This window comes from Ranitomeya variabilis, chromosome 1, assembly GCF_051348905.1.
Source record: "Ranitomeya variabilis isolate aRanVar5 chromosome 1, aRanVar5.hap1, whole genome shotgun sequence".
Classification (NCBI taxonomy): domain Eukaryota; kingdom Metazoa; phylum Chordata; class Amphibia; order Anura; family Dendrobatidae; genus Ranitomeya; species Ranitomeya variabilis.
This window is the reverse complement of record NC_135232.1, coordinates 723,880,602-723,896,251: the sequence shown is the minus strand read 5'-3', so window position 1 is coordinate 723,896,251 and position 15,650 is coordinate 723,880,602. Positions and strand designations below refer to the sequence as shown.

Genomic DNA, 15,650 nt, shown 5'->3' with positions numbered 1-15,650 from the left:
GGTCATAGACTCTTGTGAGGTAATTTTTGGATTCGGTCACAGACACCTGTGAGGTGATTTCTGGGTTTGGTCACTGACCCCCGTGAGGTGATTTCTGGATTCGGTCAGACCCCTGTGAAGTGATTTATGGATTCGGTCACTGATCCCTCTAAGGTGATTTTTGAATTCGGTCACTGATCCCTCTCAGGTGATATCTGGATTCGATCACTGACCCCTGTGAGGCGATTCCTGGATTCGGTCACTGACCCCTGTGAGGTGATTTCTGGATTCGGTCACTGACCCCTGTGAGGTGATTTCTGGATTCGGTCACTGACCCCTGTGAGGTGATTTTTGGATTCGGTCACTGATCCCTCTCAGGTGATATCTGGATTCGATCACTGACCCCTGTGAGGCGATTTCTGGATTCGGTCACTGACCCCTGTGAGGCGATTTCTGGATTCGGTCACTGACCCCTGTGAGGTGATTTTTGGATTCGGTCACTGATCTCTCTCAGGTGATATCTGGATTCGATCACTGACCCCTGTGAGGCGATTCCTGGATTCGGTCACTGACCCCTGTGAGGTGATTTCTGGATTCGGTCACTGACCCCTGTGAGGTGATTTTTGGATTTGGTCACTGATCCCTCTCAGGTGATATCTGGATTCGATCACTGACCCCTGTGAGGCGATTTCTGGATTCGGTCACTGACCCCTGTGAGGTGATTTTTGGATTTGGTCACTGACCCCTGTGAGATGATTTCTGAGATGATGTGATCTATAACCTCCATATTGGTGTTCTTTCCTTAATGCTGTTGTGACTATACCAGTGACCACGAGTACGATAGATGACGGGGGATATTGGGGCGCTCTTCCTATCCAGACAGCGAGGGTAGGTAGGTGAGAGCGCGCAGAGGGAGGGGACGAGGAATATGGCGGCTGCGCTGTGACGGACACATTGGGCCAGGCACGGCGGGCAGAGGGGCGGGGACACCGGGAGTGAGAGTAGAGCAGCGGTCTGGACACTGAGGACTAGCCCGGGCTCCACTTCCCATCTTTCCGCCATTAGTGCAGAGCGAGCCTCCAGGCTCCGGCCTACCTACCTCATCTCCACTGAAGAGAACAGGAGCCGGTCTGACTGGATCAGCGCTCGGCGGCGTCACGACTCACCGGCAACCTGAGGCCTACAGGGGTGACTGGAAGACACGGAAAGCCCGTGCACCGGGCTACGGAGAGCGGTGGAAAAAGAAGCCGCTACGGGTGTCAGGAAGGTTCGGGGATTGGGCCTGGCGGGCGCGAGAAGAGCCCACAGACCCGGAGCAGCGCGACAGAGCAGCCGGACTGCGGCCTTCAGGAAAGCCCGGAGATTGAGGCCTGTGTTCCGGTCTATACGTTCTAGGAAAGCCCGGAGAGCGGGCGCTGCTGACCGGGGTTCGGGAGTCACGACAGCCCGGGGACCGGGTCTCCCGGAGCAGAGAGCCGCCAGGATGACGGACACCCGGCGGCGGGTGAAGGTCTACACCCTGAACGAGGACCGACAGTGGGACGACCGGGGCACCGGTCATGTGTCCTCCGGTTACGTGGACCGGCTGAAGGGCATGTCCCTGCTGGTGCGAGCTGAGAGCGACGGTGAGTGGCGGCCACAGGCGGAGGGGAGGTGGGTGACTGCGTGGAGACCCCCTGGTTAATGGTGATTGTGCGCTGAGACCCCCGGGTTAATGGCGGCACTCTGACACCCCCTGGTTAATGGCGGAGGCGCGCTGAGACCGACGGGTTAATGGCGGCACGCTGAGACCCCCTGGTTAATGGCGGAGGCGCGCTGAGACCCCCGGGTTAATGGCGGCACTATGACACCCCCTGGTTAATGGCGGAGGTGCGCTGAGACCCCTTAGTTAATGGCGGCGGCGCGCTGAGACCCCCTGGTTAATGGCGGCGGCGCGCTGAGACCCCCTGGTTAATGGCGGCGGCGCGCTGAGACCCCCTGGTTAATGGCGGCGGCGCGCTGAGACCCCCTCCAGGTAATGGTGGTGGCACGCTGAAACGCCCCCTCCCCTAGGTAATGGTGTGCAGAGTCCCCAACCCCCCTGCTGCACAGAAAAGGGAAGTAGTTGCCATTGGCAACCAGATAGGTCATGTGTTCATTTTCCATTTGAGATGCAGATTCTCATTGGTTGCCATGAACAACTATTTTACTTCTCCTTTGCGCCAAAACTCTCAGTTTTTTGAGGCATGCACATTTAGCTCAGGTAATCGTAACTATTATTTCTAAGGATTTATCTGGAAAGTGAGCAGACTGCGCCAGTGAGGAGAGAAGAGTTTGGCAGTGCCTATATATGTACGGACAGAGGATTCTCCTTTATTACCAGTCTCTATAGGTGGTTTACAGAAAACACGAAACCCCCAAAAAATCTGATTTTGCTTGGAGCAAACCTCGACATTCTTGACATCCTCCTGTTCTTGGCTGTTGGTCCTTGTTATGAAAACTAAACATGATCCTGAATCCAACGATCAATATGCGTGAAAGTTTTTCTTCTGTTTCATCCAAATGCACATAGAAAATAAGTGCAGATTGTGAATAAGGCAATATTCTGCCCAGAGCAGTCATATCCGCCCTTGTCTACCACATAGTGTTCTCTGGTGCCACCAAAATTGAAGTAAAAGCAAAGTCTGTTTATTTTCTTTATTATTCATAATCAATGCCATTCAGTTATAAAGAGACATTAGGCAGATGTGTGATTATGTTATCTAGATAACTGCAGCCACGTTGGATTTATTCATTTTTTTTTTTCTTGATTTTTAGGCTCGTTACTTTTGGAATCCAAAATTAACCCAAACACTGCTTACCAGAAACAGCAGGTAAATACCGAAATATCTGCTTATATGTGGCACAATGTGAATTGCCAGATTGCATGCAAAGAAGCTGCCTTGTATAATCATAATCTATAAAGTTCCCCACTTCTAAAATGCTGTATTGTGATTTGGTGGTATATTTTTCTACTGAATATGTCCCAGACAGGATTCTGAAAAGCTAAAAAGGATTAACTTTTGGGGAAAAAAATCTGTGAAGGTTACTTGTCAAAAGTTATGACCGATAACTCTCTGAGTCTGGGGACCCCTCTGATCTCTTAAATGGTGGAGCTGAAGTGCACAACTGATCACTGTCCCACTCCTTGTCAGGGTATGTGCACACGTCAGGATTTCTTGCAGAAATTTCCTGAAGAAAACCGGAAATTTTCTGCAAGAAATCCGCATTTTTTTTTTTTTGCGTTTTTTTCCCGGTTTTTTTCGCTTTTTTTTTTTTAGCATTTTGCAAGCGAAATTAGCTTGCAGAATGCTAAAGTTTTCCAAGCGATCTGTAGCATCGCTTGGAAAACTGACTGACAGGTTGGTCACACTTGTCAAACATAGTGTTTGACAAGTGTGACCAACTTTTTACTATAGATGCTGCCTATGCAGCATCAATAGTAAAAGATAGAATGTTTAAAAATAATTAAAAAAAATGGTTATACTCACCTGCAGACAGCCGATCTCCTCAGCGGCGTCTGTTCCTATAGATGGTGTGTGTGTGTGCAGGACCTTCGATGACGTCGCGGTCACATGCGCTGTCACGCGACCAATCACAAGACCGCAACGTCATCGCAGGTCCTTCACACACACCATCTATAGGAACGGAAGCGGCAGCGTGCACTGATGAGAGGCGGGAAGACTCCGGGGCCTTCAGAGGGTGAGTACCGTATTTTTCGGACTATAAGACGCACCGGACTATAAGGCGCACCCAGGTTTTAGAGGTGGAAAATAGGGAAAAAAATATTTGAAGCAAAAAAATGTGGTAAAATATTTAATAACATACTATTATATGTGGTGTTATTATATATAATAGTATGTTATTATGTTGGAAGCTGCGGGACCAGTGTGGTGTCTGTGAAGTACTATATGAAGATGCTGGAGGGTGAGTATAAGAATGGGGGCACAGGGCTTATATTGAAAGCACCACTCCAGCACTGCAAAATAACACTGGAGTGCTGCTTTAAAATCCCATGGGAGAACTATAACTCCCAGCATGTCCTGCAGATCCTATGACATGCTGGGAGTTATAGTTCACTAAAGGAGTGGCAGAGTGCTTTATTGTGTCTTGGAAAGACTAACCTCTTAATTGTGGCAGCCAGCCACACTGTGGTGAGGTAAAAGCATCCCATGACTGCACACACAGAGCCCTCCCTCTTGTTGCCTTTCCACAGCACAGGTAATGGAAGCCAGCAGATTCTAGTGTTGGAGTCTGAAGGACCTGTGATGATGTCAAGAAGAAGGAGGGCTCTGTGCTGACATGTGATGCTCCAGCCCGCCCACTTCTGACATCATCACAGGTTCTCCTTATGCACACTGCCCAGCACTCAGCTCCAGCCCAGGCAGGTACCAGCGATCTCCTCTCCCCGGACCCTGCTGCTGCTGCCTCCTCCTCTCCCGGACACACAGATCTCCCCAGCTGCTGCAGCAATCAGCGCTGAGGAAGCCATGTGTGTCCCTGCTTAAGTGCAGTATTCATTTGCTGCTCCTGCTCACCGCTCAGCTGATAGGTGGGCGGGGAGTAGCTAATGAATATTCACTGCACTTAATCATCGGGATCACCTGGTTTCCCCAGCAGCTGATTCCGGCAGTGGGGACATTTTTCTGCCTCCTGAAGTGGGATAACAGTGCGATCCCACTCGCTCCTGCCCCCCTCCCCACTGGCTACATCCCTACCATAAGACGCACCCACACTTTCCTCCCAAATTTGGAGGAAAAAAAGTGCGTCTTATGGTCAGAAAAATACGGTATATGACTATTTTTTTATTTTAACTCTTTTTTTTTTTTTTTTTTACCAATTATATGGTGCCCAGTCCGTGGAGGAGAGTCTCCTCTCCTCCACCCTGGGTACCAACCGCACATGATCTGCTTACTTCCTGCATGGTGGGCACAGCCACATGCGGAAAGTAAGCAAATCAATGCATTCCTAGTTGTGCGGAATCCCCGCAATTCCTCAAATTTAATGAATATGTTGCTTTTTTTTTCCGCGATGCGATTTTTTCATGGAAAAAAATGCAACATTTGCACAAGAAATGCGGAATACACTGTAAATAATAGGAGGCATATGTAAGCGTTTTTTTCGCGAAAAAAACACGAAAAATACTGAACGTGTGCACATGGCCTCAGAAGTGACAAACCAGTGGTATACCGATTTGTTATCTTTGGATTCCTTTGCTGCTTTCCTAGTTAGTTCCCTTGTCTCTGATTCAGTGATTAGTGTGGGTCGCAGGAAATAGGCTGCCCCTGTTCATAACTCTTCATGTGTAGGAAGCTTTTTCAGAAGACAGGCTTCTCAGGTTGCCCATACCACACAGTCATTTTCTCCTTCTCTTGATGCCCATACCCCAGAGTAATTTTCTGTTTCTAACAGTTTAAACAGTGTATTGCTCTCAGAGTTAGGGCTCATTCAGACATCAGTGGATCTATGTCTGATCTTGGACTGCAATGCATAAGGTACCGTCACATTAAGCGACGCTGCAGCGATATCGACAACGATGCCGATCGCTGCAGCGTCGCTGTGTGGTCACTGGAGAGCTGTCACACAGACAGCTCTCCAGCGACCAACGATGCCGAAGTCCCCGGGTAACCAGGGTAAACATCGGGTTACTAAGCGCAGGGCCGCGCTTAGTAACCCGATGTTTACCCTGGTTACCATCTTAAATGTAAAAAAAAAAAAAAACAGTACATACTCACCTTCTGATGTCCGTCAGGTTCCTGGCCGTCTGCTTCCCGCACTGACTGTGAGCTCCGGCCGGCCGTAAAGTAAAAGCAGATCACAGCGGTGACGTCACCGCTGTGCTGTGCTTTACGGCCGGCCGGCGCTCACAGTCAGTGCGGGAAGCAGATGGCCAGGGACCTGACGGACATCAGAAGGTGATTATGTACTGTTTTTTTTTTTACATTTACAATGGTAACCAGGGTAAATATCGGGTTACTAAGCGCGGCCCTGCGCTTAGTAACCCGATATTTACCCTGGTTACCATTGTAAAACATTGCTGGCATCGTTGCTTTTGCTGTCAAACACGACGATACACGCCGATCTGACGACCAAATAAAGTTCTGGACTTTCAGCAACGACCAGCGATATCACAGCAGGATCCAGATCGCTGCTGCGTGTCAAACACAAAGATATCGCTATCCAGGACGCTGCAACGTCACGGATCGCTATCGTTATCGTTGCAAAGTCGTTTAGTGTGAAGGTACCTATAGACTGGCAATGGTTCCCCCAAACCGAGTGTGATAACCTCATAGAAACATATGAAGCTGCGATGCTCCTGTCGGGAGACTTACAATTCATGATCGGAGCAAGATCCACTGACATCTGCATGACCACTTGATCCAATGTCTTCTCTCTACTACATTCCTCTTCTTCCTCTTCCTCATTGTGTATTTTCTTTGGTGCTGATAAAGATACTGAATGTGCAGAGCTGGTTTTTCGACTAATATAATGGCACCATCAAAGCGGATGGGATTCATTCATGGATGGATGAGGTATGGCGGCAAACGGAGTCTCTGTTCATATTACAGACCTAGATGCACTTTTAATCGAAGCCGATTGTATCTTACAAATCCTGCTCTATAAGATTATAGTATAATGAGAAATTAAACTGCTACTTATGGAGGATTGGAAAATCCTTACAGCCTTGCAATGATATAAGATCACTTCTACCTGAAATTTCCTAACACAGTTGTGTGAAAAAGTGTTTGCCCCCTTAAATATAAATTAAAGGGAACCTGTCACCAGGATTAACACTGTTAACCTGCAGATATGGGGTTAATCTTTTTCTGTTAATTTAATTGTTCTTTTGTATATTGTAGGACACGTTGATTGTTTGGTCGGAGGCTGAAAACTATGACTTGGCATTGAGTTTTCAAGAAAAGGCTGGCTGTGATGAGATTTGGGAGAAAATATGTCAGGTACGTAATGAGTGTTTGCGCATAGAGCTCATATATTTTTTTTTTTTTTTACCTTTGTGCAGATAATACAAGATTGGTGACATCTCCATATATTCTCTCCTAATAATTTGGTGTGTGTGCGGTTAACGTTTTTCTCTCCTTTTTATGTTGAATGTTATTTATCTTAGTAACTTGCAGCACTAAGTCTCATCTGTGCGATCACAGGAAGCCCAGCAGCAGTAGTGTGCATTATTCCTACAGCTTATGACCTGGTCTATACATGACAGATGTGGTTGTCTTCATAAAATTTTGGAAAATATGCATTATTTTGTGCAAGATGTGCTTCTTTTCACATGCATTCTCTTGCATACTTATACATAAATATATACTTGCATCTAGAACCAATAAAAGCATAGTTGTTCTTTTTCCTGCAGGTTCAAGGGAAAGACCCTTCTGTGGATATCACTCAGGATCTGGTGGATGAATCGGAAGAAGAGCGTTTCGAGGATATGTCCTCTCCAGGCTTGGAATTGCCATCCTGTGAACTTAGTCGGTTAGAGGAAATCGCTGAAGTTGTGGCCTCTTCGTTGCCCTCTCCGCTCCGGCGTGAAAAATTATCTCTGTCTTTAGAGAATGAGGGGTACATTAAAAAACTCCTTGAACTTTTTCATGTGTGTGAAGACCTGGAGAACGTTGAAGGATTACACCACTTGTATGAAATTATTAAGGGCATTTTCCTCTTAAACCGAACTGCACTCTTTGAAGTCATGTTTTCTGAAGACTGCATCATGGACATCATTGGCTGCCTGGAGTACGACCCCTCTTTATCTGTCCAGCGGAAGCACAGGGAGTTTCTAACAAAAACTGCTAAATTTAAGGAGGTGATCCCTATATCGGACCCTGAGCTAAAACAGAAAATTCACCAGACATACAGAGTGCAATACATACAGGATGTGGTATTGCCCACACCCTCTGTCTTTGAAGAAAACATGTTGTCTACGCTTCACTCTTTCATATTTTTTAATAAAGTGGAGATAGTTGGTATGTTACAGGTGAGTTCTGAATATTTGTCTCCTCTTTAGCACCGACCTGAGAAAACTGACTAATTCACGGATGTCTGATATTTACAACCCTAGTAAAAAAAAAAAAAAAAAAAAGTGACCATTAATACATGATGATAAAAACCTACATTTTATTTCCATAGTCACATTTAAAAAAAATTAAAATTCAGGAGTAGGTACAGGAAAGAAATAGAAGGCAGAAAAGCTCACAACATATATATGTGTGTGTGTTTATATATCTTTATATCTCTCTCTCTCTATCTATCTATCTATCTATCTATCTATCTATCTATCTACCGTATATACTCGAGTACAAGCCGACCCCCCCCTAATTTTGCCACAAAAAACTGGGAAAACTTAATGACTCAAGTATAAGCCTAGGGTGGACAATGTAGCAGCTACTGGTAAATTTCAAAAATAAAAATGGATACCAATAAAAGTAAAATTAATTGAGACATCAGTAGTTTAAGTGTTTTTGAATATCCATATTGAATCAGGAGACCCATATAATGTTCCATACAGTTTATGATGGGCCCCATATAATGCTCCATACAGTTTGATGGGCCCCATAAGATGCTCCATATTAAAATATGCCCCATATAATGCTGCACAAATGCTTATTATGACCACATAAGATGCTCCATACAGACATTTGCCCCCATATCATGCTGCACATGGCCCCATACAGATATTTGCCCCCATATCATGCTACACATGGCCACATAAGATGCTCCATATAGATTTTTGCCCCATATGCTGTTGCTGCGATTAAAAAAATCACATACTCACCTCTCCAGCACTTGCTATAGTCACCTGCTCCCCGTTCCACCGCTGACCGCCGCTGTGTCTTCCCATCCTCTGCACCCGACGTTCAGGAAGAGGGCGGCGCGCACTAATCGCGTCACCGCGCCCTCTGACCTGAGCGTCACTGCTGAAGACACAGTGGCGCCGACGGTAGAACGAGGACCAGGTGAATATCGTGCACTGCCCCCGTTATACTCACCTGCTTCCGGCGAGGTCCCTTCACGTCTGTTCCCCGGCGCCGCATTTTCTTCCTGTAGTGAGTGGTCACCGTTACCGCTCATTACAGTAATGAATATGCGGCTCCACCCCTATGGGAGGTGGAGCTGCATATTCATTACTGTGATGAGCGGTACCATGTGACCGCTCACTACAGGGAGAAACTGCAGCGCCGGGAAGCAGGGACGTGCAGGGACCGCGCCAGGAGCAGATGAGTATTATTAGACAGCCCACGCGCCACCTCCCCTGCTGACCCCTGGGTTTGACTTGAGTATAAGCCGAGAGGGACATGTGCATGCCAGCAGCACTGGTGGGAGGCATGTGCATGCCAGCAGCACTGGTGGGAGGCATGTGTCTGCCAGCAGCACGGGGGGGGGCATGTGTCTGCCAGCAGCACAGGGGGCATATAGTGACCGGGGGGGGCATGTCCCTGCCAGCACAGGGGGGCATATAGTGACCCTGGGGGGCATGTACCTGCCAGCAGCACAGGGGGGGCATATAGTGACCCAGGGGGCATGTGCCCGACAGCAGCACAGGGGGGCATGTGCCCGACAGCAGCACAGGGGGGCATGTGCCAGCACAAGGATGGGGGTTATATAGATACCAGGATGAGGGACATATGATTTGTAGGATGGACACTGGCCTTTTAAGACAGACCCCCATTTAACATAAAAAATTATTATTTTTTCTCTTTTTCTTCACCAAATTTGGGGGTGCGTCTTAAAATCAGGTGCGTCTTATAAAGCGAAAAATACGGTATATGATACCAAAATGCATGCATTTGTCAGTCTTTAATATAATTATAGGGAAGTATCTTCTACTTGTAGGAAAATTAAATGTATTTAACCTGTAGGCAGACAAATGCTGTTATTTAAGCTAGCCACTAGGTGGCAGTCTGTATTTTAAAGAATACAACGTTCTTATGCTTTACCAAATGATCATTAATTATACACAAGTGCTGTTGTATAAATGATTCACACGGTGGCAGTATATCATAGAGCACACATATTTAACATTTCTGTCAGACACTCATTAAATATATAAATGAATCGTTACAAATATATTGATCTGTGCCGAAAGCTTTTTATTGCTGAAAGATGCATGGTTATAGCATATTAAAAATTATATATATATATCTATATATTCAACATGAATTAATCACTGCCAAGACACCCAAAAAATGCAATGACAAAACCACTAAGATACCTGTATAGTCAGCAGCTGTATGAAAAGATGGAGGGGAGCTCCTGCCTTCATTCCTGACGCAGGTTTCACCCTGCTTCTTCAAGATATATACATGTTGTGAGCTTTTCTGTTTTCTAATTCTTTCCAATACCTACTCCTGAATCTTAATTATTTTCAATGTGAATATGGAAATAAAATTTATATTTTTATAATTTATTAGTGGTCACTTCTATTTTTGTTGTAAATATCAGACATCCGTTGTAAGCATTTGTGATATATATACTAAAAAAGAAGTGCAGCCCAGTCATATTGGGCAATCTTTAATTATGGACAATCCATATTGTGAATTACTATTTCTAGTGTTTGTGATTTTTAGCTCCAGATCTGATGTCTATCCTTATATTTTTATATACATCCCAAATTTGTATGACTTCATTTCTGGGTTAATTTCTAGCTTTTAAAGTTTTTATTCTCATGACTTAATGAATTTTTCCCTTTTCATCTTTTTGTTAAAAAAACAAAACCCAAACAAACAAAGAAAAGATTGCTGTGTTAAAAGTTAACAAAATCAGACACTCCTCAGGCTGCCGTCACACCAGCAGTATTTGGTCAGTATTTTACATCAGTATTTGTAAGCCAAAACCAGGAGTGGAACAAATAGTGGGAAAGTATAATAGAAACATATGCACCGCTTCTGCATTTATCACCCACTCCTTCCTGGTTTTGGCTTGCAAATACTGATGTAAAATACTGACCAAATACTGCTAGTGTGACGGCAGCCTCACACTCCCAGATTCCAGCATCGTATCTGCATCACTTCTACGGTGATTGTGTATAGTTTGCAGCAGTGATATTTTAATGAGCTTTTACAAATAGATGACGGAAAATGACGGATATTGCTACCTACCCTTAAGATAATATTGATAAATATTATTGTTGAGCGTGTAGAACATTATTGCAAGTAGACATAAAGCATTCAGCAGCAATGTTGGGTCAGTGTCAAAAATGCACCTGTCAGAGAGGGCTGTATATATTGATATCTTGCTCTACTTAAAAGCCTTTCGAAGCATAATATTGATGTGATTGTTAGGATAGTTCATCATTATCAGATAGGCAGGGCCTGGCGCGCCCAACAGTCAGCTGTTTTTATCTGCTGCTGGATGTAAACATAGAGTTGAACAGAGCAGCTCTGTTCAGTGTGTATGAATGGCTGCCAGGTGCTCCGATGTGACTTAGAATAAGGCAAAAGTAGGTGCCTGTCTTCCTTAATTATGTTACAGCTCCTATTTTGGAGAATAGGATCTGATCCACATTCTCATTAACAGCCGCTACACATTGAACAGAGCCTTGCTGCTTGTATATTACTCCATAATAATCAGAAATCAAACAAATGTATATAAACAAATATTTTATTGAGGTACACAACTATACAATACAAAAATAGTTAATAATTAAAAACGAAGCAATGGAAGCAAGTGGAATCTGATGAGACATAAAATAATGAAGATAAGAAAACAATACAAAGGGTACTACCAATGAATGATAACAGGTATGCATATGCACATATGTATATCCTCAAAGTCAATTACATTGCAATTCTAAGTCAGAGCTACAGAAATTTGGTGCAGTGTAATTCACAAAATTGAATCAATAGTAAAGGGATAAAGATGCATTTTTGTAAGGCATATTTAAAAATAGAATGACCTAGAGGCATGTTTTGACCCTATGTAATCTGGGGTCGAAACGCATTGCAAGGTCTGAGGTGGAGGCTGATGGGGTGACACATTCTGTTTTTATTTATGGCTATGTCTGACTACAATGCATCTTTATCTCCATATGATTTATTTCATTGTGTGCATTACATTGCAATACTTGTGTATAAAATATTGTTTATATACATGTGTTTGATTTCTGATTATTATGGATTAACGCTTATATGATATTTTAGGCTTTTCCCTATGTGCTCATTTATATTTGAAATACTTTTTTGATTATAGTTTTGATTATAGCTAATAACAGCTGATCGATGGGGGTGTAAGATATCTGACCCCTCATTAATCTGATAATTATAACTTATCTCTCAAGTAGACCAATGTTATTGTATGCAACAATACTCCTTTTAAGGTTCAGTCCAATTGTGGCAAACAAATTCTGCCATGGCTTTTCTAGCAAGTCCACTGCGAAATGTGTTTGTGTTAAGTTTAGCTTTCAATGCAGATATCGCCAATAACTTTTCAGAGAATAAAATCATTGGTGAAAACGAGTCACAATGGTCATGCTACGAATCAAGAAAATCTGCTGATGGTTTTTTTTTTACATTACATGTGTATGGTATATCGCTGGGGGTACATGGTAACTTTAGTTGCAGCACAGCGTAATACAGGTGAGGGCTATCATTAGGACATACGAAGTACCGTGACAAGCAAATCATAAAATATCCAACTGGTTCTGTCGATTTGTGACTCTCTTGTCGTGGTGCCTTTCATCTTGCAATGTTACCATGTTCACCTATGTTCTCTTACGATGGCATAGAGCGATCGTTGGCTGCATGACCTGTGTTGTGGCCACAATAGCTATGTGTTTTCCTCATAAGTCTTTGGTATTGAATCTTCACTGAGAATCTGCAGCGATTAAGGCTACTTTCACACTAGTGTCGTACGACGCACGACGAATTGCGTTGTTGCGACGTACCGACGCAAGCAGTGAATGCGCCGCACAACGGGGGCAGCGCATGCTGTTTTTCAACGCATCCGCTTCCCCATTGTGAGGTGCGGGGAGGAGGGGGCGGAGTTCCGGCCGCGCATGCGCGGTCGGAAATGCTGGACACGACGCACCAAAAAACGTTACATGCAACTTTTTTTGTGCCGACGGTCCGACGCAACCGTCGCACGACGGTTGCAACGTGTGGCAATGCGTCGCTAATAAAAGTCTATGGACAAAAAACGCATCCTGCAAGCAATTTTGCAGATTGCGTTTTTTAGCCACAACGACGCATTGCGACGTGCAGTGCACGACGCAAGTGTGAAAGTAGCCTAAGGCAAATGGCAATTTTACTGCTTTATTTTGTATAGTGCCATGTTCACATAATGGATATGCTTGTATATGCAAAGAGCTTTTCCCGGCATGTAAATCTTAGTATGTGAGCATGGTCTTAAAAATTGTTTCATGCGCCTTTGGACCCGGTATGTATTGAGGTATTCTTTGTATAGCGGTGGTACGGCTCCTTGGCTCTGTGGCAGTTTGCAGCCCCAAGAAACTTTAATATACCGGTAGTAATTTGGTTACGCCTAGCAGAGACCTAGGTGGCTAGCTGAAACTTTGTTGATTATACATATGGTTTGCACAGCATCAATTTTAGAATCATAAAATGTGTGACTTTCCTCATGTTTGACAGTTCTGTGGATACTCCCATTTGTTTTTTTGCCACTTCGCATTGTAAGACACTTATGTGACAGATTTGTGTAGTACCACTGAAGAACATATAAGGAGATGCTCACATTGCTACCAGTCTCCATAAATGCAATCGGTCATTCATTCTTTGCCTATCACAACACTGACCCAGCATTGTGTTGTGATGTTGCTTCACTGCTAATAACCTGCCCACTACAAGAGTAATGAAGAGGATTTCACGGAAATGGATGGCGACCTACTGTTAAATAAATTGTAAGAAATGCAAATGAACGATCATTCCAAATGACTGCATCTATTACTATTTTTCTTCATTTATTTTATTTTTTTGCAGTTGATATTGAATTTAAGTGTCCATCAGAATACCTCTTCAAGAATTATTTCCCGAAGACCAGAGTACCCCATTGTATAAATCCATGTGTCTGCTAACATTCACGAAGTATATATTCTCAACCTAAATGGTTCTGCATTGACATGGGGCCCCTTCAGATTGTGCATATAGCTTGAGAGCTCCTGTGACTGGACTCTCTATGTTCCCACTTGAGAAAAAGCTGCTTTTATTCTGTAGGTGTATGCACAATAGCAATCTGCTCCTATTATTGTGTTTTCGCTGTGTTTTTTACTCTGTCGCCTCATTGGGGGACACAGGACCATGGGTGTTATGCTGCTGTCCACTAGGAGGCGACACTATGCATAATCTGAAAAAGATTAACTGTGGCTCCTCCTGTGCAGTATACACCCCTGGATGGCATCAGCCTTCTCCAGTTTTTGCTTAGTGTCGCAAAGGAGGCACACCTAAAGATTTTTACTCCGTTTTACTCCGTTTCCCGTTTTCCGACGGGATTACAGATGAAGAAAAGAGGGTCTCCTGTGAGACCCCCGGCATGGCTCCTTCCTCGGCCCCCTATTATGGGGTGCCCAGTTGAAGTTGAGATGGCTATTCCCCATGCTGCTCCTTCCCCAACCTCTCGGGTGTTGGTTCGAAGTCGAGACCCCCCTCCTTCCCCAATTCCTTTTGGTTTCTGGGTTGAGGTCGAGGCGAGGATAAAGGCCCCTGAAGGTGTGACAAAAGCACCCTCCCTATCCCCCTTCTGGGGGTATTAGGTTGAGACACCTCAGGTAAGGCCTGTACAGGCAGCATCCTACAGCTCCCAGCAATGGGCCAGCATACTGCGCCTGCATCCAGGGACCCCAGCCCAGCTGCGGGCTCCTGTTGGGGCCGGGGGGAGTGCAGGCAGGCATGGCACATACAGACACAGGGCTCCCTGTGCCCCTGTCTCTGCGGCAGCACCAGCTCTATACTGCCTCAGGGGGACCCCAGTCGGGCTCCCCCTTCCGCTTATAGCCCCACCGCCATCCTGCCTTCAAATCCGGAGGGGTCCGGTTCAGATCCGACCCCCTCCCGGACTTTCGCGCCGGCCTGGAGCCCTTCTGGGCCTCAGGCATCTAATTTAGGCCCCGGCTTCGGCCTAGCTGAAGCAGCAGCCTCCTCTCCGCCCCCCGGCCCGCCCCCCGGATGACAAATATGACACTCTACAGTGTCATACAAGGGGCGGATCGAGACAGAAAGGGCGGGTTTTTTATAGCCTTGCCGCCTTTTTCCAGCTCTCCGCCCCCTTCTCCTCCTCTCTCCTCTGTCTCTGCAGCCATTTTCGGCTGCAGATTAACCCTGCATCTCCCGGTCTGAAGGACCAGGACCAAGCCAGTCTCCGGGGGGCACAGGACTGTGGATTTTCGGCGCTGGACCTAGGGGTACACTGGTGGGGTAAGATCACAGCTGGGTTATCTTTACTCAGCTGTGAATCCATATTACCTATAAGGCTCCCCTGTAGGTTCTCTACCCCTGTAAGGTCCATCTGCTGGCAGCACTTCTGCACTCTGTGCACTATGCCGGGCTCAAGGTCTAAGAGAACCAGGCAGAACTGCTATTATGCATTCTGCACAGCCTGCGGGACCGCTCTCCCCAGTAGTAGCACGTACCCGCATTGTCAGAACTGTATACAAACTACTGTGTCACAGCCTCAAGAAGCCCCTGCCAATG

At 45.4% G+C, this 15,650-nt stretch overlaps 1 protein-coding gene across 2 annotated transcripts in view; it reads left to right on the top strand.

The window, feature by feature from the left end:
* Positions 1–863: 863 nt before the first annotated feature.
* PPP4R3A (protein phosphatase 4 regulatory subunit 3A) overlaps positions 864–15,650 on the top strand; it is an 80,969-nt gene continuing 66,182 nt past the window's right edge. Inside the window, exons 1-4 of one of the 2 annotated variants that reach the window (XM_077267794.1) lie at positions 864–1,604; positions 2,776–2,831; positions 6,858–6,956; positions 7,370–7,987. In XM_077267794.1, the coding sequence (XP_077123909.1) occupies positions 1,463–1,604; positions 2,776–2,831; positions 6,858–6,956; positions 7,370–7,987 (915 nt within the window). In that variant the 5' untranslated portion in view covers positions 864–1,462. The remainder of the gene's footprint in view (positions 1,605–2,775; positions 2,832–6,857; positions 6,957–7,369; positions 7,988–15,650) is intronic. The other variant, XR_013216644.1, reaches the window with a different exon arrangement.